This window comes from Mytilus edulis, chromosome 3 (genome assembly GCF_963676685.1).
Source record: "Mytilus edulis chromosome 3, xbMytEdul2.2, whole genome shotgun sequence".
Lineage (NCBI taxonomy): Eukaryota > Metazoa > Mollusca > Bivalvia > Mytilida > Mytilidae > Mytilus > Mytilus edulis.
The window spans coordinates 100660618-100686824 of NC_092346.1; the positions used below are offsets into that span (position 1 = coordinate 100660618).

The 26207-nt window shown below is 33.0% G+C and overlaps 1 protein-coding gene across 3 annotated transcripts in view; it reads right to left on the reverse strand.

Annotated features, from left to right (window-relative positions):
- Window positions 1-366: 366 nt before the first annotated feature.
- Window positions 367-26207, reverse strand: part of LOC139517970 (uncharacterized) — a 26380-nt gene continuing 539 nt past the window's right edge. The window contains exons 1-2 of one of the 3 annotated variants that reach the window (XM_071309537.1): window positions 22387-22693; window positions 367-2890 (exon numbers count right to left, since the gene is read on the reverse strand). In XM_071309537.1, the coding sequence (XP_071165638.1) occupies window positions 997-2889 (1893 nt within the window). In that variant the 5' untranslated portion in view covers window position 2890; window positions 22387-22693 and the 3' untranslated portion in view covers window positions 367-996. Of the gene's footprint in view, window positions 2891-22386; window positions 22694-26207 lie in introns of those variants that run through there. The other 2 variants (XM_071309538.1, XM_071309536.1) reach the window with 2 other exon arrangements.

Consider the following 26207-nt stretch of genomic DNA (forward strand, 5'->3'; position numbering starts at 1 on the left):
TCCCTTTTAAAGATTACCATGTGGTATGAATTTTGTTCATTGTTGAAGGCCATACAGTGTCCTATAGTTGTTAACATCTTCTTGTGCTTTCTGATGAACAGTCGTTTCACAATCAATCATTAAACATACCGACTTTTTAGGATTTCTTGTTTCATTTATTTTGTATATTTTTTTATATTTGATAAAAGGGTCATCAGAGCTTATATTCATATGTTTTATACTATATAAAATAAAATTTCTACATTTTTTGCGATCAAGGGTGACCGCCATATCTGATAGACTTGGTTGCAAACTGTTACCTCCCTGGTTTCTTTTTCTTTAAAGAGCCCGTATATCCTAGAATAAATTTTTAATAAAACCAGCCAATCAAGTGTTTCCATTATCTTTTTTATTAATACAAAGCCTCTCCCTCCTTTATTACAACTGCCTTCTATCACATAGACTTTTAATCTCATATAGCAAAATATACTTTCTTAATTTTATAAAAGATAGTAATTTTAAAGTTTCATGACAAATAGACACTCCCATTAATTATCACAGAATTAGAGAAAGAGAAACTACCAAAGTGTTTCGTCATTTGTCCGAGATTTCATCTATACCAATAGAGCAACACTGCCAGTAATCAAGTCATTGAAAAACAGTATCATGCAGCGGCGACTTCCATTTACAGCAGATTGCATTGAGCGTGTAGGCGAAGGTAATATCTTTTGTTAGTTTGCTTGCTAGCTGAACCGTGAAGTCATTATCATGTTAGGTAAACTACCCTCCCCCTCCCACCCATTAGAGTAGACTAGTCCGACAGATAACCAATCTATGTCCGTTTTACTAGGCTACTTCGAAAGGAGGGTAGTATACCTGACCTAATAATGGCATCATGGTTCAGCTAACAAGCAAGCTAATAAAGATATTACCTTTGCCTACACACTCAATGAAATCGGCTGTAAGTTATGTCGACGTTTCATACGAGGAATAATCATTAATCTCACAGAGTTTCATTCATTTGTAACAATAACAATATTTCCGTAGTTCCTCATGTTCTGTTTCAATACATTTAGGTGCATCTCCATACTTATTAACTCGACTAATTGAACTTTCATGTAAGATAAATGTATCCGCTTGCACATTGTGATTAACAGTTACTTCAAACAATCCGTCTCCTGGAGTTGTATAGACCCACACCTGATAAGTAGTCTTTCCTATTGCTGTATTGTCCGATAAATCTGCTCGGAAACCGTCAGCATCATTAGTCTTTTTAAATAGAAGCATATCGGTTTCTGGTAACAGTTTTTGTGCTCTCAAAACATTTTTAAGTGTTAATTTTTGACAGAGTTTCCGATGAGGTTCTGTCAATTTATTTATTTCAGAAACAACATAATTGGAAACTTTAAGCACCGCCTGATCTTCATTATTTAGACTTTCCCAATTTAAACAGGCACACCAATGATTTGCAATTCCCGCGCTGTCGCAAGTTCTTGTTTTGGGAATTTCTTTGAACAAACTAATTCCTCTGTTACTTGTATCACCCATTCCTGTACCTTGAAAGTTTAGAATGTCCAAGAAGGTAGGATGCAAGTCAAATGGACAAGTTAACCTATCAACATTTAATTTGAAGTTTTGATATGCTGCACTATGTTTAGATTTAAACCACTCAGGAAATGAAAATCCAAAAAACGGAAGTCTTTCTTCCTGTTTACCTTGCAACGAAGATCGAAGACTGCTAAATCTAGCCCCATGATCGCTCATTAAAATCACAAGAGTATCTCTCAAATATTTTCCATCATTTAGAAATTTTAAGAGATCAACCATGTCCTCATCTGCAGTTTCAACCATGTTGTTATCACCATGACTGACTTCACTATGGAAACCAAAAACAAACTTTGGAACTTTATCATATGTAGTGTAAATGTCACGAATCCACTGCATAAAAACTTGAGATCTTCTTTTACTACCTAAGCACAGTTTTTTGTGTTTGCGATAGTATTGCCTTTGTGCTGCTACATGAAACGGTCTCATATAATGATCAGTAGGTTGTTCCTTGAAACCCACCATTCTATATGTAAATGTCCCTATATCTGGACAATCTTCGCCCCACGCAGTTACGTATCCAGTCTTCTGAAAATCTTTCCAAACCATTGGATAAATATCGACGAAGTCCTTTTTAGGCAATCTTTTAAGTGTTCGGGGTAATTCTAATTCTGTTTTCCCCGTAAAAATGGGTATAAGAGCTTGTGGTGTTCCATCACCTACGATATTATATCCGTTAAGTGTTGTTCCTTTTAAAGTCTCCGTGAAATATTCATACGTCTTTTTCAATTTTCTCATATATGTCATATGAGACAGAGAATCAAAACCGAGTATTAATACATCTAATCCTAGACCAGATGTCAGATTAGCTATCTTATTGTGATATTCTGGTACATTTCGCACGCCGACATGTACATTTTCGTACACATTTTTGTCTTTTGCGGTGCAATGAACTTTCACAAAATCAGATTTAAGAGGTAGAACTGAAGAATCAGATAAAGTAACAGTGTCTAAATCTTTGTTCCGGAAGTCATCAATACGATCAAAATAAGTAAGTTGACAAGAAATATTCCCATGATTTTTCTTAGCTTCAGATGTAATAAACACCGATCCATTCGATACAGATACCCAATCCGTATCTTCGGAACACTTTACAGGATCAACAGAATGAAAATGTTTAGCATAATCTCCTTCAAATGGATTTAATTTTGGCTGAACACATACTTGGTCTCTTTTTCTTTGAACCGACCTTGTAGAGAGCACTATTGTAGGTGATACGATAGCATTTGACATTGACATCCCAATATAAATACCCGTCAATATAAACCCAAGCACTAGCAATACTCTCCGCGTTCCTTGGCGCATTCTGAAACAAATAAGAATCGTTCATATGTATATCAATTAACGTTGTTTTCTTGAGAAAAAAAAAACAGTATTTAAAATTCAAGTATTGTTACTTTTATTAAGTAAATATGCTCAAACGCCTCGGACACACCTTACCGGATAGCTTGAACGGACCAAATAAAACGGACGCGTAACGAATGTATAATGGACACACACCGAATATGCGTCGTACGAGAAACGGAAACATAACGGACAGAACGGATGTCGAACGTACATCCAACGGACGGGTACCGCATAAAACGGACACCTAACGGAAGCCTACCGGATAAAACAGATTAACAAGATATATGGAAAAATTAAAGACGATAATTATAATACATGTAAATCGCATAAATATTCAAAATGTTTCTGTGTAACTGGTTTTGTTTTTTTCTTTAAAATGCTGCCATAGGGCAGTATCTGGCCTGAATGAGAGCTGCTTGATTGTGAAGACATGCCCTTACTCTAAGATCGATTAAGAATCATAAGAATTCGTGAACCCTAAAAAATCTAATTGGCATTTCTGACGCGAAATTTTTTATTGGCATTTATATGTTTCAGATCCGTTTCTCATCCGTTTTATCCCTTATACGTCCGGTAGAAGTCCGTTTTACATTCGTTCAATATCCGTTTTATCCGTTAGACGTCCGTTGGTTAATTTATCTGCCAGACCTCCAACGGATGTATAACGGACACGTAACGGATACAAAACGGAAATGAAACGGACAAGAATCGTACAAAACGGACGCCTACCGGACGTTCAACAGACATTTCATCCGTTGGACGTCCGTTCAAAGTTTTGAACATGCTAAAAATTTTCCATAAGACAAAACGGACGTCGACGGACATGCAACGTATATAAACGGAAGTCTAAAGGGACATTTCAGTTTCCGTTTTCGTTTCCGTTTCTCGTACGTTGCATATCCGGTGTGTGTCCGTTATGCATTCGTTACGTGTCCGTTTTATTCGGTCAGTACATCAACGGACTCCAAACGGATAACAATTTTGTCAACGGACAACTTTTATTTTCATCCGTTAGTCATCCGTTCGTGCTATCCGGTAAGGTGTGACCGAGGCTTTAAGCATCCGTTCGAGCTATCCGTTAAAGTGTGACCGAGGCTTTATATGTGAAATTTTTTAATAGATCGACTTTCTTTCAGGAGCGGACCCAAGCATTTTGAAAGTGATAAAATAAAAGGGATATAGTTATATCAAATTTTGTATGATCTTATGCTAAAATAATCATAATCACGCCCTCAACACCCTCTTGAATCGCCACTGACTTTTGCCATATATATGGGTAAATATTTGACCAGCTTGGTTGGATAGATACTTTATCCTTATCTTTGATAGTCAATCTTTGAAATCTTAATTTTGTTTTAGAAGTGGAGTAGCTCTTATCTGTATAGAGAATGACGCCGAGTGGTCTAGCGTGCAAGATATATATATATACAGCACAAACAACATTTTCCAAAAGACCAAAAAAGTGAAAAAGTATATTTAAACAAAACGCATTTGACTAACAGGTCGAACAACATATATATGCATGGGTTCGAATCCCGGCGAGGGAAGAACCAAAAATTTGCGAAAGCAAATTTACAGATCTAACATTGTTGGGTTGATGTTTAGACGAGTTGCATATCAACATATATATATATATATGGAGTAGCTCTTATAGAGCATGACGCCGAGTGGTCTAGCGTGCAAGATATATATATAGAAGTGGAGTAGCTTATTTTGATTTAGAAGTGGAGTAGCTCTTATAGAGCATGACGCCGAGTGGTCTAGCGTGCAAGATATATATATTATAGACCACTCGGCGTCATGCTCTATAAGAGCTACTCCACTTCTATATATATATCTTGCACGCTAGACCACTCGGCGTCATGCTCTATAAGAGCTACTCCACTTCTATATATATATCTTGCACGCTAGACCACTCGGCGTCATGCTCTATAAGAGCTACTCCACTTCTAAATCAAAATATATATATATAATTATACAGTGGAGATCACTTCTAACCTCTCATTAGAACTGTCAGAATATTCTGTCATAGAACTGTTCTAACCTGTCCTAGAACAGTTCTACCTAGAACTGTTCTACCCTAGAACTGTTCTACCTAGAACTGTTCTACCCTAGAACTGTTCTAAGTATAACTGTCAGAATCAGTTCTAGGTAGAACTGTCAGGATCAGTTCTAGGGTAGAACTGTCTAAATCAGTTCTAGGTAGAACTGTCCAAATCACTTCTAACCGTAGAACTGTCAGCAGAACTGACTAAATCAGTCAGGACTGTAGAACAGTTCTAAATGACATCACTACAGTAAGGGCACTTGAGAATTTAGAAGAAATAAATCGCTTCCAATTACTTTGCTATATATTAAATAGCAGATTTTCTATAGTTTTTACTGATCAAACGACTTTTATTACGTTACATGTACAAATATCGAAGTGAATAGAAGGTTACCCAACTCATCGGAGAAATATTTTTATAAAATTGCATACGGAAACATCATTGTTTACGTTTCTTCGTTCCCCGTTTTTAACAGTCTCTTCCTAAATAAAACTCTGCATTTAATTCATGGAATTTTAATCGTAATTTACCTTGTTTGCCTTGGATTTACATTCATTTAAGATTCTGTTTTGACAAATGTTCAAACGAAAATTGTACAGTGGATGAATTATGGGATATTAATGAAAAAAAGTGTTGTACAACGTAAAAAAAACTATATATACATTTGCACCATCTCGTCAATTTAGCCAGACTTATCCATAACGATTATAAATGATATCTGGGAGTCTGCAACTCAGAAAAATATACTGGATCTGAACATGAATGAAACATTTGCCCCTGGACGTTCGGCTACAAACAAAATCATGCATTTTTCTTTGCCTTCTTCAAATTATATTAACAGTATACTATTCGAAGAGAACTTCCCATACATGTACTTTTTATTTTATTTTTAAAATAAAGTATATGAATCAGTCATGTGAGTGATGATGCCATTAAATAGTTTTGTTTAAAAAAAACCCATCACAAACTACTGACTTAAACATGTTAAAAAGTCACTTTAGCATGTTTAATGACAGTTCATTATTATGGATACAGAGAGAAAATAACGGCTCGCTTAATTCTTAGATATGGTATAAATACATCTTGTCGCTATTTGTCTGCCATTACTGGATATCACACAGGTTCCCGTAAAATTTTGACGTCATAAAACAAAACATCTGACGCCACAATGGAAAAGTCATTGTTGTATGCTTCAAAAGTTTAAGAGGTCGGGTCAGCCAGGATTAGCGATAAGGTGTATTGTGCTTCAAAGTTGGTGTCATTTTTATCATAGGAATGGATCCGTCCTCACAAAGAAATAATATTGGTTTACCATGTTTACAATGATGCCATATACATGTATATTTACATGATAAAGTGTAAATAAGTTCAGTTTTGGTTGATGCGGTCAAAACATTTTGTTAAAACAACTCTCACTCAATCTGATATATTAAAACCACTGAAATTTGTTTACAATTCAATATTTTGAATAAAAAGGACTTGCTGATATTCTAAATTGATGTGGATTTTTTTTTGTAGCCAATGTGTTCCAATATTCATTGATATTGCTGTCATTTGAATTATACAATCCATCGTAATATGTATTACTATAAGTGATTTAGTATGACGTTACGCACGGTATTGGTACCACTCAGCGTTACACGACGTTCCTAATAAAACGACGATTTTGACGTTGTTCCACGGAAAGTTTCAAACGTTGACGGCCTTATAGTCTACTCGTGTGAAAATGCCGCTTAAAGTAGAGATGTTCGAAGTTGCTTCTTTATATGGTTTTATTTTTTCAAGCCGGTGCAAATGCAAAATTCCATTGAATTAAAACAAAATTTTAGAAACATGAACAATTTTTAATTTTTGCGAAGAATTGTCTGCAACAATAGCACAAAATGACAATTTGATGTCTTGTAAAATGATTTAAATATATAAAAAGATGTGGTATGATTGCCAATGAGACAACTCTCCACAAGAGATCAAAATGACACAGAAATTAAGAACTATAGGTCACTGTACGGCCTTCAACAATCAGTTTCTTCTCATTTCTTAAAATTAAGCAATGCCCTTTCTGCCAGAAGACGTCTCCTATCTTTGCTAGTGAAATTGTAAATATTTCGTTTCTTGTTTCTGTCTCTTTTCCCCAATTACACGTTTATATATGTTTGTTGTAATTTGGTAATATCGCTCCCTCAATTAATATTCAAATGCTTCTTGATTTGTCTTTGATTATGTGAAAGATGTAGGTAGTATATCGCAATCTATTTTTCTTGTCATAATCTTATTTTATCAACACTTTAACCCTGGGACTATTATACTGTATACTAACGTTAATATAAAAGTCCAAGAGTTTGGTTTTATTTAATTTTTCTTAAACAGTGACTTATAATTACATTATAATTCATATTATTTATTTTAACGTATATTAAAGTAAGTCCATAATCTTAACATCAATCCCGATTTTATGGAAAATGTTAACTATATCATTATTTAAAATATCTCTAACAAAAAACTTTATAAAATGTGCATCATGTTTGAAAAAGAAATACGTGCTCTTATGCTGCCGTTGCCAACTTTCAATAATTTAAAGTTGGTCGGGGTCTTAATTATTTTTTTTAAAAAGAAAATTAACGTTTTCATTGATTAAATTTTTTAAATCAGGATTGTTTTACCAGGCAAATAATTAAGAAAATTCATGTTGTGTAGGAATTTACACATTTTGCACATAAATCAGGCCATTAGTTTTCTCGTTTGAATTGTTTTACATTTGTCATTTCGGGGCTTTTCATAGCTGACTATAACTTGAAGGTAAGGGTTTTGCTCATTGTTGTTTGCATATAGAAATTATTAATTGGTCTTATACGGCCGCATCTTTTACTTTATTGTGAAAATGAGAACCGTGATTCTGTATTGTTGTGTTTTTGCTTTCGGAAACATATTTTGCAAGCTGATATTTTTTCACAAACTCAAGCTTCAACAAAGGGTCGGCAATCAATACTTTTTTTTTTTAAATATTTGAAATTATAGAATTTGGCAAAGTATGGAAAACTTTTACACAGACCAATACCTACATCACAGATTACCAGCAGGTCGAAATCCTATTTTGAATAATACAACTTTTTTTCTTTACTAGATGTGATTTTTTAAAGTAACTGCTATATGTGCATGTTAACATAGTTCAGTGTTTTCTCAAGCGAATAACTATGGACCGTCAGGAATGCATTTCATGCATTTTTTATACTATACAATATTTTTGGTTCCGCGCTTCCATTTTCAACACATAACTGAGTATCGGTTTACACAAAATCTTCTTTGACATACATCTGATTTATTTTTATGTTTTCGGTTTCAATCTTATTGGTTTCGTTTTTAAATTGTTTTAAAAGTATAATCAAAGTACTGAAGTACTGAACCTCGGATGACCGAAAGTTCTTGTGTATGGTCACAAGCACTTGTCTCAGAAAAAAAATCACATTTTTATACTGGAAAACTGAGGTTTATGTACAGAGATATATTTTTTCTGAGACAAGTTCGTGCGTGGATGATGAATAAATGACAAGGAATTCAACTTCACTGCTTTAATATCTATTATATAGGGGTGGTACAAATACGTATACTCTGGTTTGTTGTTATATATTATATTTATAATTGTATATAGCAGATACATGTATGTATAATTTTCATCCAATTGTATATCATTCTATTCTACGATTCTAATAATAGTGCAGTACAAGTGCATGGTGGACACTCTTCTATAACAATTCGATTTTTCCAATAGATTGGATTTGAGTAGACATTCATATTTTCCCGAAAAAACTTTCTTGTGATATTCTTCCGCATGCGTTAACACAATTTTTCTGTACGTGTGCATTTTTTAATGCATATAAATATTTGTAACGACATAATATTTTCGTATTATAAATTTCTGTTCTTATGAGTATTCATTGAAGAAGTGAATTTATAACAAGCGATAAGAAATGTTATTTTGCACTCGATGATATCCGCGTATTTATACGATCGGTTACCAGTCAAAAACGAAAGTCAAATCTCTATGGCAACAATACATCGGAATGCCCTCACGGTCATCGCGATGTAAAAATTAGAATTCAACCTATGTTTTGTGGCGTTCTGCGAAGATAACAAAAAAGATATTCTTTACACCGCAGATTGATTGGTTGATTTTTTTTCTAGAATGAGTTGGGAGTGTCTGTAAATTAATACCTTGGAGCTAGCTGCTACATGTTTGTGTGCCATCCATCATATATGTCGGACAACTACTCTCTCACTCTCTCTCTCTCTCTCTCTCATTCTTTCTCAAATTATGGTAAAAGAAAAGTTTCAATTTCAATATACTAGTTTCATCACAGGCAATTCTGTTGGAGATTCGAGAAAATAATCTTCATTCTGCCACGCTACTTCTAAATGTAATAACCTTATTTTTCAAACCCATATTGCTAGGTAGATGACTAGGAATCGTTCTTCTCACAGTAGATAAAAAAAAAATGATCGTTAGCTATACTGAAATGTTTATGGCATGCAAGTATTTCTCTGATAAAACGTTTTGTTAAATGAGTCGATGCGACAAAAAAAAATGATTGCACGTTTTACTGAAATGTTCACGACTAAGGTGTACTTTTTCTCATATTTTTTTTTGTGAGAATTTTCCTTCATGTGCATAGCTTCGAATCTTTTAATAGCAACGCTAGGAATTACAGATACTATCTGGCTTAGGAGGATAACTTAGAAGATCTCACTTTTGATCGCATTTTCTTTTTCAATGTATCTTGCTTTTATAAAGTGGGAGTGTGGTTATTAGTAAGTTATCTCTTTGTTATACCTCCGGGGCCTTGTCTTTATGAAATATCCGAGTAGAATATTTCGACATCTTATATGCATGAATTAATGCAGAACTGTATTTTAATGCATATTAAACGAGAACTTTATTTTATATAGATCAGACCATATCATGAAATTATGTTATGCCAAATATGCAAGAAAATTCGTATACAGTTTAACGTTATTATAACGCGAACGTCAAATTACGGTTACGGGGACATTTCATTGGACATCCTAGATCGTTTAGGATTTTCTAACTGCAACTCAAACAAAAGTACATATCATATCATTTTAAAGGAAATTAAATGTATTTTCCATTCATATCAGTTAACAGGTGTTAAAAAATTGAGATATAGTAGAATTTCGTTTGATAAAAAGCCTCTGAATTATTCTTTGTGTTATTTTGTCCATCGGGACATTTTATTGGACACGGGGAAAATGACGATGTTTTTAAAATAAGACCGCAGTTACTTAATGATGACTTCAGATAGCTTATTCGGGACATGTATAAATTTTCTGATATTATTAAAATCCATTTTCGTCCGTTATATCTTGTGAAAATGAAGACATAAAAAAAAATTACGGGTTGAGCAGCTAATTGGGACATTTTTTCTCTTTTTTATGTAAACTCTTTTGACGATCTTTCTTCTCTTAAAGTTAAAAACGTCTGTTACTTCATTTTAAGTTGAATGTATACAAAACAATTGCAAAATTTTTAACCATTCTACTTACTAATGAATCCGCATTGGGATTTTAAAGACTCACATAAAACAAAATTGTAACAGCGGGACACCCTTAAAATGACGTTATAGGCATCGAAATGAGCAAAGTTTTTCATTAAAAAATAGACAAAACACAAAATCATCTATGTTATTGATTTCTGTGGTTTATTTCCTTTCGAATGATATGCATAACATGGATATTTATTGTATAGGATAAGAGTTTGAATTTGAATAACCCGCCTTCTAACCCATATTTCTAAAGTGACACCAATATCGTGCGCAACGTCTAATATGCGGCTATATATATATTAAGATTTACATAACAAAGTATAATTATGGTCAGTTTTAGTTGATGCTGTCACATATGGTCAGTTTTGGTTGATGCTGTCAAATATGGTCAGTTTTGGTTGATGCGGACAAATAATTTTGTTATATTCATGAGTCAGTCTGAGATATCAAAACTACTGAAATTAGTTTACGATTCAAAATTTTGATGAAAAAGAGGACATGCTGGCACTATAAACTGATGTGAGCATAATTTTATTTTCCAATATTGCTTTCATTTATATTAAACAATCCATCCTGATATAAAAATATACGTGATTTACTTTGCGGCTATTAAGATTGACATCATGTACATAATAAAGTTCAAATTTGGTCAGTTTTGGTTGATGCGGACAAATTATTTTGTTATACCAGTCAGTCTGAGGTATAAAAACTACTGATATTTGTTTATGATGCAATATTTTGAATAAAAAGAGGACATGCTGGCATTCTAAATTGATGCAAATGAAATAAGGTAGCATTGTGTTCCAATATTTTTTCATGATTTTACAATCCATCCTTACATAAAAATATTACAGATTTACTATGCGACTATAAGAGTTACATAAAAAAAGAGCAAATATGGTCAGTTTTGGTTGATGCGGTCAAATATGGTCAGTTTTGGTTGATGCGGTCAAATATGGTCAGTTTTGGTTGATGCTGTCAAATATGGTAAGTTTTGATTGATGCAGACAAATAATTTTGTTACATGATTACATGTTACTACTGTCAGTCTGAGGTATGAAAACTACTGATATTTGTTTCTGATGCGATATTTTGAATAAAAATAGGAAATGCTGGCACTCTCAATTGATGCGAGAAAAAAAATTGTGGTCATTGATTTCCAATATTGTAGTTATTTATATACTACAGTCCCTCTTGACCTAAAATTATAACTGAACTACTGTGCAGCTATTTAGATTTACATAATAAAAAAAAAAAGCAAATATGGTAAGTTTTGATATAACAAATTGTGAATTTCTCTACCAATAGTATGATTTAATTATAATAATGAGATTGTTTGAAACATTGCGTAACCCAAATTGGCGCATTTTTTTGTGTATTGATTCATTGTTTATCTGACGTCCAGCGACAAATATGTCATTGAATGCTTATTCAAAACTTTCTTAACATGTTTAATGTTTCTGAAACCCTCTCCCTCCCCTTTTATCTATTATTTGAGGCAGTTTGGGGGACTAGTTTGAAGGTTCTCTATTCAGTGCATGGGACCTGGTGTCTTAGAACGAACGATTATAATAGAAAAAGGATAAATTTATATTGCACATTTGCAAATCAGAAAGAATGGATAGTGTGTTTCTAGGGACATAGGAACATGCAAGGATAAAAAATGCTGGCATGCTTCTTTATCAATTTCGATGGGCACATACAAGGATAAATGAAACATCCTTAAGTTCATCCTTGCATTTTTCTTTATATATTTGTTTCAATATTTATTTTGTTTGCACACTTTTTATTAAAAAAACAAAGACCCATGTGCGAGATCTAGAAGAGAAAACCCAAGCACAATCAGTACAATACTGTTGATAAAGTTGCTGATTTTTCTCTTTATCTTGTCTAGATTGTGAAGCACATTCGCCTATACATTGTATTTTTATGCCCCACCTACGATAGTAGAGGGGCATTATGTTTTCTGGTCTGTGCGTCCGTTCGTCCGTCCGTTCGTCAGTTCGTTCGTCCGTCTGTCCCGCTTCAGGTTAAAGTTTTTGGTCGAGGTAGTTTTTGATGAAATTGAAGTCCAATCGACTTCAAACTTGGTACACATGTTCCCTATGATATGATCTTTCTAATTTTAATGCCAAATTAGAGATTTTACCCCAATTTCACGGTCCACTGAACATAGAAAATGATAGTGCGAGTGGGGCATTCGTGTACTGAGGACACATTCTTGTTATATATGTTGTTGTTTGCAAGTTGATGATAGTATCAAGAAAAACGTAAATAGCTGAGTGACAACTATATAATTACTTTTATTTCCATGATGAACCAAAGTGAACATATATAAATGGTTTAAATTCTAATTTTCTTTTTTTCCTTATACCATATTCATATCTAAACAAAATCTTTGTGAGGTCTTATAATGTTTTTGTATCAATGCTCAGTATTAGACTGTATCATAAAGTTGTGAAAAATTGACAGAAATATGCGGAGCAGAAGACTGTGTGCTTGCGTCATCCATTTTTGTTCAGCAGGTCATAAACACTGATAACTTGTACACAAATTCTGTACAAATTATAATTTGTACAACATTACAACTTGTACACAACATATACATACAACTTTAATATTAAACCAGCATAAATTAATGCTCGTGGTTTTAGTATTATTCAACTAGGAAAGTTTTCGCTAAAATGGGCTATCGAAAATACAGCTGAACGGATTAATCCTGCGCTAAAATTGGCTCTAACATCTGCGCTAAAATGTCCCCTAGTAGTTTTGCGCTAAAATTATCTGCGCCCATCTGTTTTTTTGTTCATAGTTGAGATTAAATTTCTTTTTGTTTATGAAATTGGCAAATTTGATTAAATTAATTTTATTGTGGTTAATATTGAATTTGCTTTCAACTGTTGATTCTTTTAACATTTAATACAGGCGATGGAACAAACGATTCAACTAATAACATTTTCTTCGGAAATTATCAAAAGCGGATAAAAGAATAAGCCCTTGACACCATTTGCGAGTATGATGGTCTTGTGAAACAATGATAGTCCGTCGGCAGGGGGCGATAAATGACTGACCCGTGTTTTATTAAGAGAGAGTAATATCTCTTGCACATAAAATTCACCCTTTTAGATTTCGGAAAGAGCAGGCTAAGGCTACAAGGAAGTACTCGCACCCTCAAAGTTGAAACGGATTAATATAAGTTGTAATAACTTGTTTCCCAATCCACTATAAATAAATATGTTTAAACTAAAAGAAAAAGCAGCAGAAAAGACAGTGGTTTAAACATGTTTTTAAAATATCCTGTTTCAATCAAAAGAAAGAGAAAATATCTTTGCTCCAAGGGGATACTAATGTAAATGAATATTTTTTTCCGTTTTAATTTAACTGTACTTAAAAAAATGTGTGCCACTTTTGCATTTCGGTTCTATACGTAGCAAGTCAAGCAAACCGCTCATATAAATTATGCTGTATGATTGAGCTGCACGAAATAAAAAAAAAGTACGACGTTATTTATACAATGCATGAAAAATAACGTCTAGATAACGTTACCAAAACTAACAACATTTGGGGCTTTAAAAATTTAAATATTGCCAAAAAATACTTTTTAATTGCCTTAATATATCAATTATGATGTACTAAATGCAATAGAGTACTCATTTGATTTGTCAGACTTAGCATAATTATTCAAAAGTCAAATTTATATGAGCCTGCACCTAAAAAATCAGGTTTTTCAATCAAGGGAGGCCTTACATGAAGATGTAAATTAAATATTTTCCAGCAATTTTAAATTTGTGAATATCAAGGGACGACAATTGTGGTCTCGGTCCAGGTAAGGAACATATTTCACCAACCCGGTACTTATTTCACCACGTAAAGTGTGGAACTTATTTTATAGAGATGGAACAAACTATTTGTAGGTTAGACAATACTTGGTCATGTTTTATGAAGATTTAAGCCCAAGGCGAAGCCGAGGGCTTAAATCTTCATAAAACATGACCAAGTATTGTCTGACCAATTTAGAACATATTCACACTTTAGAATGACCTTACAAAACTATCCTTTCCCATTGTAATATTCAAACCTAATAAGAGTTCACTTTTTGAATGAACTAATTATAAAACATAGGTAATGATCATTTCAATGGATGAAATGAAATAGCACTGACATAGTTTGTGAAGGATAAATTGTTTTTCTTTTCCTTCAGGTAAAATTTAATACTTATATATCTTTAGATATTTTTTTATTTTAAAAAGCAACACAATTTTATATAAATCCCCTTTTTAACATTAATTTTGATTTTTTTATAAATATAAAAATCTCTGTATGAATATTTGAATTCAGACATTCAACATTAAATGCTTACTTTTTATTGATAAATTTAAATGTATTGTGTTTCTCCGAAAAAAATCTTTTGCTTTATATATCATCAGTCTGGCATTGGGTTTTTTTTTAAAGAAAAAGAAAATAATTCCCTCAAATGTAAGGTATATAAATTAAATAAATATCCTTTTATTTATCCTTACCAATTATTTTTTTGTGTATTCTATGTATGTGTACCATTAGAAAATGCATGAAATTTTGCGAAATTCAAAATGTTTTTATTTTAATCTTTGCTCTAGCTTTCATCTTTAATCAGTTGGCTATTTTACAAAGGAAAATGCCTTAGGTTGGGGAAAATAGCCTTAGGGGATTGTACACTTCGTTAGTGCAGCTATTAAGAGTTCACTTTCATAATTAACTGACAATGAAAAGTCATTCATGTATAGCATTTCATAGTGCATGGAAAACCATGTACTATGAAAATTAGAGGGCATAAAACTGACTTTTCATTGGACGAGAAGGGGTGAGTATGTTCTAACACCGGTGGTTCTAAATAAAAATTGTCTGTGAAGAAAAGTTCTCCCAGAACATATTTTCTGTGATATAAGTATAACCAGGAAGATTTGGACTATTTGCGATTAGAAATAAATCCAGTTAGACAATATATAAGTGCTATAGTGACAATTTATTAATCCGTTTATCAAACCTTTTACATTTCTTTGTGTCTAATTAATTCTATTGTTCAATATATGTTTGTCGTGATGTAAATCACTCTGACCATGACAAGTTAATCCGTCGGACACTAATCCTTTTCTAAAGTAACTGTTTTTTATATATGCTTTTGTATGTTATTTTGTAGTCAGTTTAAGTACTTAGATCTGGTACTGTCCGGACCTTGCTAATAAAGTTTAAAGTAATGATATTCCGTCTTTGAATTACTATAACACGGAAAACGCCCGGTTATATAAGTTCCACTGAATCTTTTTTCACAGGAACAAATCTTGGCTCACACTATCAGCTCGGGGCAAGATCTCAAGTAACCATAAGTTTTTTTAAACAATTACATGTACTTAAAATCAGTAATTCGATTAAATTTTAGGATTTACTTCATTATTTTCTTTTTGATCTAATATTGCGTAGACCTACATCTGAATGCGCAAAGCTTTGTCATACTTTAAACGAAACATAAACTCATAAAATTGTAGTAAAATCAAGGTGAATATAATTAATGCATACTTGATGCAACTGACTTAATAATTTCAAATTGAAACACCCCACATTATTTCTGAGACATCAAGAGAAAGAAAAAGAATCATTTTAATTCGACAAGATCAAGAAGGTTTTTTTTTTTAATTTTTTCAATATGAAGATATTACAAACGCCCTAGTATATGCGGTGGTATTGAATTATTAAAAGTCAAACTTCGCCAGTATTCCTCACAGATAATCCTTATAACATGTATATAATGCAAAAGGACAAACGTCATTGAAGACTCATGGGTGGCCTTCGGCTGTTATCAGGGTTGAGTTCAATATCGTGGCAGCTACGTAGCTGCTATCAGTATCTATGTAACACCTAGTCTATAGCTACACGTTCAATAGCCAAAATATACGTAGCACTACGTAGCTGCTCCGATATTGAACTCAACCCTGCTCTTTGGTTGGGTTGTTGCCTCTTTGACATATTCCCCATTTCCGTTCTCTATATTTTTTTATTCATCGTATTATGAGAACGAACATTTGTAGTGTACTATAGGTAAGGCTCTAAAAAATGAACTAAAACTACCGGTTCACGATTAATCGGCCGAACGACTATCCGAGTAACCGGTTAGGCAAAATTGTACGAGTTGACAACACTAATATTAAGCCCATTGTATACAGTCCGCCAAAAGTTAAGCACCACCGATATATAACTGGCGATTTTTTTTTAACTATTGCGAACAAAAGATTTATGTTTGGTGTTATGAATTGCTTTTAATATACACCAAGAAAATTCATTACGACCAAAAAGATTGAACTCCGATAAAGCCGTCAACCACCTTTTATTTAAGGACATCTGCGCGTTTACAAATACACTGTTTCTACAGGTGGTCGTGTTAGTGAGCAAAAATTGGTCCGTCGACTTCATCGAGGCAACCAAAGAGAAAGTCGTGTTGTCAAGAGACATGACCTAACAGGCAGGCACTGTACAAACAGGTTTAAATAGGAGACTGAGAGGTGATCGAAAGGAAAGATATGTATATGCGTTACACTCAAGTCAGCTCGGAAAGAAAAGTATGACCGAAAATTATATGTTGTAGTGATTATAAATCGCTAGTAGCTATATGGTATAAACAAAAAATTCACAGCTATTTGCAAGTACAAAAATATATAATATAAATTATAACATAGACGTTTTTGCATCTGTTCTATATTCCATGCATTCAGACTGAAATTTCTGGAGCATTTAATCCTTTGCTGTCACTTTTTTTCTTTTCTCTTGGTTATGATGGCGGCATGAAAAAACACCCTAAAGCTTGTAGAAACAAAAAACTTGGCAATTTCAGATACTTAAAACCCAATGACACGGAATTTCACGGTTATATGAGAATTAGTGTACATTGTATTGTATTATCTAACCATCTTATTCAAACTTCAAGCTGTGGTTAAACTCGGATTTACTGCAAATGAATAAATTATCTAAGGAAGGGAGGAAATGAGTTAAAATTAACCCACTTGTAAACGATAGGATGTTGTGAACAACACGTTTCCCGAACTATAAGTGAGGTTACATAAATTGATACGGATAAGCATTCTTAACTAAAATAAATGTATCATGAAATAAACTTTTTATAAAACAATACTATCAATCTAATTATTTAAGTAAACGTTTAATATCTACCATTATCATAATCTTGGTTTAACTCGGGACTTGTTTGTCAACGAAATAAAAGAATGAACTGAGTTCCTTCAGAAAAATCGAAATTAAGGAAAAATAAAAAAAAAATAAAACGTTTTCTAAGTTACTTTTTATTTTATTTTATTTTAATTTCATAATTTAATTTCATGGTGCCTTTTTAAAGAGAGTAACATGTCTTTAGATTCAAGGCAATTTGCCTGCAACTGAAAATGTTTGCCTGATTTTTTGTTTGTTTTACATGCAGGCTTAAGTCCTGACCAGGGGCATAACAAAAAATTAAGCATACATAGTAATGCAATATTTACATGAAAAAAGAAGGCCAAGGTTTTCCAAATTCACAATGGATTTTTGATATTTATAACAGAAGATTATAAGATTTTATATAGATCAAGGTTTTGTCTTTATTGACATTTCAGAAAGTGTATTAACTTGAAGATTCCTTAGCACCGCATAACGGCTTACAGGGTTGTAAATTGCTGTAAAAAAATTTCCCCAAATATTTTTGTTGTTAGTGAATTCCTATATATCACGATCAGGTAAATAGAAAAATGCCGATTAAATCGATAATTAGAATTGAACATTCCATGAAAAAAAACTTGGTTTAACAAACATTGAAGTAATGAAACGTCATATAATGAATGATCTATTCTCATTTGATGAACGAAACCATAATAATGAATGGACCTACAATGTATGGCACTGTTTAGTGAGTTTTTGTGTCATTGATGAATACCCCACCCCACATATCTTTTTTCTACTCTATCAAACTAAGGATTTGTATAGTCTTACTATACAAATCCTTGATCAAACATAATAAAAGATAAAAAAAAAAAAGCAAAAATATTTAAAAGTTTTATGGCAGTCTTCAGATTAAAATAAAGGGCATTCTTCATTATAAAGAAGTCGTAATATGACTTCTGAATTTAAAAAACATTGATTTCAAGCTATAATATATTGTGCATAGACCAGACATTCTATGAACGAAGACCGTATGCAAACATCTTGGTGTCTTTTGTGTTTTAGGGTTACCCTTTCACCGACTAACTCTCCCCCCCCCCCCCAAAAAAAACCAGGCACTTGTCAATGCAATTTACCAACCTGTTAATCGTCCTTAGCATGCTTAGTCTACAAAGTTTGTATATACTAAGTAATTGGTCCGAATTGTGTGGTTTTAATCGTCCTTAGCATGCTTAGTCTACAAAGTTTGTATATACTAAGTAATTGGTCCGAATTGTGTGGTGTTAATCGTCCTTAGCATGCTTAGTCTACAAAGTTTGTATATACTAAGTAATTGGTCCGAATTGTGTGGTGTTAATCGTCCTTAGCATGCTTAGTCTACAAAGTTTGTATATACTAAGTAATTGGTCCGAACTGTGTGGTGTTAATCGTCCTTAGCATGCTTTGTCTACAAAGTTTGTATATACTAAGTAATTGGTCCGAATTGTGTAGTGTTAATCGTCCTTAGCATGCTTAGTCTACACAGTTTGTATATACTAAGTAATTGGTCCGAATTGTGTGGTGTTAATCGTCCTTAGCATGCTTAGTCTACAAAGTTTGTATATACTAAGTTATTGGTCCGAATTGTGTAGTGTTAATCGTCCTTAGGATGCTTAGTCTACAAAGTTTGTATAAACTAAGTAATTGGTCCGAATTGTGTAGTGTTAATCGTCCTTAGCATGCTTAGTCTACAAAGTTTGTATATACTAAGTAATTGGTCCGAATTGTGTGGTGTTAATCGTCCTTAGCATGCTTAGTCTACAAAGTTTGTATATACAAAGTAATTGGTCCGAATTGTGTGGTGTTAATCGTCCTTAGCATGCTTAGTCTACAAAGTTTGTATATACTAAGTAATTGGTACGAATTGTGTGGTGTTAATCGTCCTTAGCATGCTTAGTCTACAAAGTTTGTATATACTAAGTAATTGGTCCGAATTGTGTGGTGTTAATCGTCCTCAGCATGCTTTGTCTACAAAGTTTGTATATACTAAGTAATTGGTCCGAATTGTGTGGTGTTAATCGTCCTTAGCATGCTTAGTCTACAAAGTTTGTATATACTAAGTAATTGGTCCGAATTGTGTGGTGTTAATCGTCCTTAGCATGCTTAGTCTACACAGTTTGTATATACTAAGTAATTGGTCCGAATTGTGGGGTGTTGATCGTCCTTAGCATGCTTAGTCTACAAAGTTTTGTATATACTAAGTAATTGGTCCAAATTGTGTCGTGTTAATCGTCCTTAGCATGCTTAGTATACAAAGTTTGTATATACTAAGTAATTGGTCCGAATGGTGTGATGTTTTAATGTATACTTATATTAAGCTTATAAGTGCAATATTCGCATATGGAGTCTTTTTTTTTTTATATTATGTTGATATTTTGCTAGAATTTAAGAACGTATAGCACGGTTAATATAGTTAGTGTTTAAGATTAATATAATCTTTGATTGTATAAATCATCCTTTGTCTATGTGTTTTAAGGTACTGAGGATGCTAAAAGTTTTCTAGTATAGTATAGTTTTAATACTTGATACATTGGTCTGACCGGAAATAAATTATTTACCTCCATTTGGGGCAAAAGCGATTTTTCAAGCATCAACGTTATCTAGCACAAGGGGGTTGGTCATTTTTTGTTTATTGATGTAGGCAAATATAACCCTTACTTTTCAATAAGATCGGAACCTTCTGTTGGTTAGCAGTGGACTTGATTTTATATTATTTTTTTTTTTATTTATGACGGTTTTTTTTCTTTTATTTAAAAAATAACGATTATTTTTACGTGGTTACCAAGACCTCCTCCAATGTTTAAACATGAAGAAATTTTTATTTCTAAAATGTGAATTTTAAATTCATTTGATGGAAATTGATAAAACATTTTAAATGTATGAATAAGATAGGTGTGATGTGTATTCCAGCTTAAGACCACAAGGAAGTACAAATGTAAATAGTGGGTAAGTGGTGATTTCTGAGTGTGTATGCGTGAACAAAGGGGGTAATTGTTGATTTCTGAGTGTGTATGCGTGAAAAAGTGGCGTTATAATAGGACGTTATTTTCAACACAATCACCAACTGGACAAATCAGATGAAATTGATAAACGGAGAAAAATCAAAAACTATAACTGAATTCATGTAAGCGAATAATTCCATACCAGAAGGTGTATATTTTATACCAGTAACCTAGGATATTAATCGGGAAGTAACATTTATTCCTTAATCAATATTTAATGCATAGTATGAAATCATTGGCAGTAATAATTTTTTAAACTCCCATGTAACATATGCCTCTGAAGTAAAACATACAAACTAGGAAATCATACGTACCACATCTTCTTTTTTCTATTATCAACCAAATCGAGCACAAAAGAGGCATTTGTAATGAAATTAGTCGCAAATGGCAAATAAAGATTATTGCAAGTCTGATAAAGAAAAGTTAAGCTAAATGTTTTACAATGTTTAAATTGTTGTTATTTTTTTTATATGAGATTAATATGTCTTTGATTTCCAAAAACCCTTTTTAGCTGACCTGACCCAAAAGGGTCAAGAGAGCTAGCTTTTCTCATCCCTTGGCGTCCGTCGTAGGTCGTCGTCGTCCGTGAACTTTTATTTTCTCTATAACTACTGACCAAAATAAAATCAAACTTAATAATATAAATCATCCTTAGGATAATCAGCTTTAAAACGTCTCTGATGACCTCGCCCACCAACCACGATGGCCGCCATGACATGCAGTTTCAGGCTAATATCTCTGAAACCAAAACAATAAGAGCAAATCTGACAGCATCAGACAACCTGTTGCTGTGTTGCTGACCCTGAATTGGTAATTTTAAGGAAATTTTGCAGTTTTTGGTTATTATCTTGAAACTTTTATAGATAGAGATAAGACAGCAAAAATGTAAACATAGTAAGATCTACAAATAAGTCAAATGACAAAAACAATCAGTTGACCCCATAAGAAGTTATTGCCCTTTACAGTCAATTTTTCACAATTTTCGTAAATTTTTGTAATCTATATAACAAAAAAATAGCTCCTCTTTCTCTACTGGGCCGAGTTGAAACAAACTAAGCCACAATGTTCCAAAGGGTCACTTGATTGAAAATGTATCCAATGACCCATAAACATAGCACATATATACGGGTTTACTATAGAAGTCTAATGGAAAATTTTAAAACAATTTCAAATAGTCACAACTTCAAAAAAATAAATAATGATAAGGGGTCTTCAGTAACTAATTTTAGTCTACAATGGGATAACCAGCTTTAAGTTTACTACTGGGCCGAATTAAACCAAACTCGGTCCAATTATTATTAGGGTATCACATACTATTTAGCGGGATTTTAACATTATTTACTTATTTTCCAAAGCAGCAATATATACATGTACGCAACATATATGCTCTTTGGAGCCTCTATTTTCTTTTTCACGCGAGATATAAGATACTCGGTTATTTTCTAGAGTTATAAGATACTAATCATGTAGTTGGTACAGAGTATTTCATTCATATGTGAGAAGATCAGACAGAAATCATACACAGTTCACCCTTGACAATCAGAATAACCCGATGTTTATATGTTACAGTAGATTAATCTTCAAACAGAAATCAATATCCAGTTTCGGAAGAAAATGCAAAAATGAAAAAATCATTACCTTTAGTTCGTAAAGTCCAGACGAATAATTTACACACAAATAATGTTAACTTCTTATACCTTAAAAATACACTACTAAGTGTTTACATTAACCATATTTGTTATCAGTTACGATTACGATAATTTTTCCACAGTAACTTGGCTATTTCCTCTTATCATGATGTCAGTGTGTTAGCTAGTAAACAAATACCTTGCACAATGTTTAATAGGATCAATACAACAAAATCAAATTTGATCGATCTTTGTACAGTTTAGGTATTTTCCCACTATCATGACCATTAAAATAATGTAGAAGAATCGAATGTCATATGCTCTTTATAGACTTACTTATTACGTCTAGAAAATACCCGCGAAATATATGAAGTAGTACAATGTGCCCCACCCAACAACTCACCTAACCACCGCGTTTAATTTTAATGATTATGTACCCTTGTGTTGATTCAATGCTAAACATATTGAAATTTTATAGAAAATTCACAGCATTTATCCTTTTACCCTCATATTTGGCATGACTGAAAGATATAAGATTATTGCATGCAGTGCTAAAAACATTGATTTCCTTAAAACGATTTTATTAATGTAGACAGATATAAGGCAGCAACCATTTGATTTTCTGGGGGGGGGGGGGGGGTGTGGCTATGTTTTTTTTGGGAAAAAAAGTTTGTTTCTAGTTTTTGGAGAAAAAAATAATTTGTTTTTGACCCTGACAAAAATAAATTGTTTGTTTCACACTCAGCTGCCACTATATGTAATGCTAAAATTGAAAGAAAAAAATTGTTTTAGACTTGTTGCGAAAAAAATAGATTTTTTAAAAAGTTTGTCCGGAAAAAAATCCATAGCCCCCCCCCCCCCCCAAAAAAAAAAATCAAATGGTTCCTGCCTAAATATGGACCAAATCATGTACACCTTTTAGGGTGCGCTCGACTTTAGTGACTCAACACGAGATATTTTGGAATTTACAGGTTGCCTAGAACTTTTTGTAAATAATTAACGCTAGCACATCCTAGAAAAGCAAGTGAGTAATCTATGTTTCAGATTTTATAACAAAAATCTCTGTATTAAAGGCTGTGGATTTTTTATAAAAATTTTGGTTAAACAACTTTATTTGCCACAAAGTACTCTTTTTCTATTAAATGCAATGAAACAATAAATAATAATGCTTTGCATCTAGTTTTCCCTTGGTATATGTGCAAAATGGCCTTTCTCTATTATTCATTACATCTGTAGTTTTGATACAATTGAAGTTTGAAAAATTCGTACAAAAATGGCGGCAGAAGGGGTCATAAACCTTAGGGGTATATATATAGCAATCAGCATTTTTTAAAAGTGGTATTCAGGGTTTTCAATTGAGAGTATTTGGTCCTGAAAGACATCAGACATGGTACACAGTTTTTAGAATTTGTTCTCAGAAATTGTTACCCCCTTTTTTAACCCAATATTCAGCAAAGTGATATTCAGGGTATTTGGCTTGCAATGTTGTACTCAGTACGCAGGAGTTGTATTCGGTATTCATGGATGGGTTTTGCAATCTCCGGTGCAGCGTTCACATCCCTTCCATACATGCTCCTCAATACTGCACTTACTATGAGTAAAAGATTTAGAACTTAAAGATTTAGTTTAAACATATTTATTTATTGTGGATTGGGAAACAAGTTTTGCAACTTATACATTAATCCCTTTCCACTTTGCGGGTGCGAGTGCTGCCTTGTAGCGGCATTAGCCTACTCTTTTTCGAAATCTACAAGGGTGTCTTTAACGTGCAAGAGATATGGCTCTCTCTTAACACGGGTCAGCCATTTATCGTCCCCTTCCGATGGACTATCATCGTTTCCCCAAGACCATACTCGCAGATGGTGTCAAGGGAGAGCCGAAAGTTGAGTTCCTGAAATTTCATGCCAAACGGGAATCGAACCAGGAACCTCTGTGTCAGTAGTCCGATGCACTAACCACTACACCACGGAACTTAAAGAATTACATGTAACTATTTATTATTATAATAATGAGCAAATACAATTGATGTGTCCCCGAACTCATGTTCATGGAAATGGGGGTTTTATATACATCATATGTCATCTCAGTAAAACGCAAACATACTTTTTTGTGGATCTGGAAAGAAAATTTTACATAAGAGACAATATCTGAAAAAGTCTTAATTTTTGGCATTAAGAAAAAACAAAAACAATCTTTAAACCCGGTATTTTAATAGCACAAATCGAAGAACACATATTGGGGATCTAGGAACTGTTGTCTGTAATTCAAACAATTGTTTAATAAGGAAACAATGGCAATTTTTAAAATGGTACTGAACAAAAAAAATGCAGTTCTTTCCTGTTACCAAAGTGAATCAATTTTAAAAAGTTTCTAATGGGAATAAGGAGTAAGTTTAAGACACTCTTTGTGGTTTACTAGTATATCCTGCAATAGTTTATTGAATGCCAATTATTGATTTTAGCATTTGCAATTAAATATAGTCAGATACGTCGGTAACATGAAAGAATCTTGAGTAACAGGACAACAGTAACAGGACAGAGTTGGTAACAGAAAGGATTTTCTGCTTTATTTTAAAGTTTAATAGAAAAGAAAATATATATATATCATTTTAGATTGGTCACAATTGGAAAATAACAGCAAACAGTGTCATTTATCCCTTGAAACCGTATTTGCAAGATGAAAAATCTGCCTAGGTAATGAAAAATTATAAAATAAATTCCTTTTTGTTACTATCTACAATACTAGAATTGCACAATGTTCTCTGCTGTTATCAAAAGCAAAAAACCTATTTTTTCATTCAATATACTGTATATTATTTTAAATTTATTTGATATGGTGGTGATAACTTATATTAAATGAAATGGTTGGCATATAGTAGATTAACTTTTCGATTCTTCAGTGAAATTGTCTTGAACATCCTTCCTGTTACTGATGATGGTTATGCTGTTACTTTTCATCAGGTAACGTGTATTTCCTGTGACATATAACTTTTAAAAAGATGATATAAAAACACACTTAAAGTTGTGGTGCACACTTAAAAATATTCTCAGGGATAGGATGAAATTTGAAAAAAATTGGCAGGACAGGAGTTTTGAGTAAAAAAAAAAAGGCAGGATGAGACACTTGCAAAAAAAAAAAAGTCAGGACGACAATTTAGGTAAAAAAAAAGTGAGGATAAACTAAAAAAACAAAAAAGGCAGGACCGAACAGAGTGAAAAATAAAAAGACAGCTTAAAAAATGCAGGACAAAATTTTTCATCCTAGCCCCCCCCCCCCCCCCCCCCCCCCCCCCCCCCCCCATAAAAATCAAATGGTAGCTCCGTAACAGGAAGGAAATCACCCCGGGGGATAAAATTTTTTCTCTTAAAATTTGCAAAATTTTAGTACATGCTATAGTTATAATATAAAAAGACAAATTAGGGGCAAGTTTATTATATAATATATCATATATGTGAGAATCGGACGCCTGTTTAAATAATTTGGATATCATTTGAATGATTTAGTTTTCAGAAAAACACAGGGGACAACATGATTTTAGGGAAGGGGGGGGGGGGGGGTTTGAACATTTAAATTACAATATTTTATTGGAAGAAATATAAGAATGAGTGTTTAATTGGCAGGAGTTTGTGCATTATATAATTTAGTTGATATTGAAACTTAAAAGTTTCAAAAAAGATAAAAAGATGGTTGGATAAAAAAATAATTGCTGGTGAAGTGCGGGACATGGAAATTAAAATTGAGAAAGGAAATGGTGAATATGTCAAAGCGACAACCACCCGACCATAGAGCAAACAACAGCCTAAGGCAACCAATGGGTCTTCAATGAAAAAC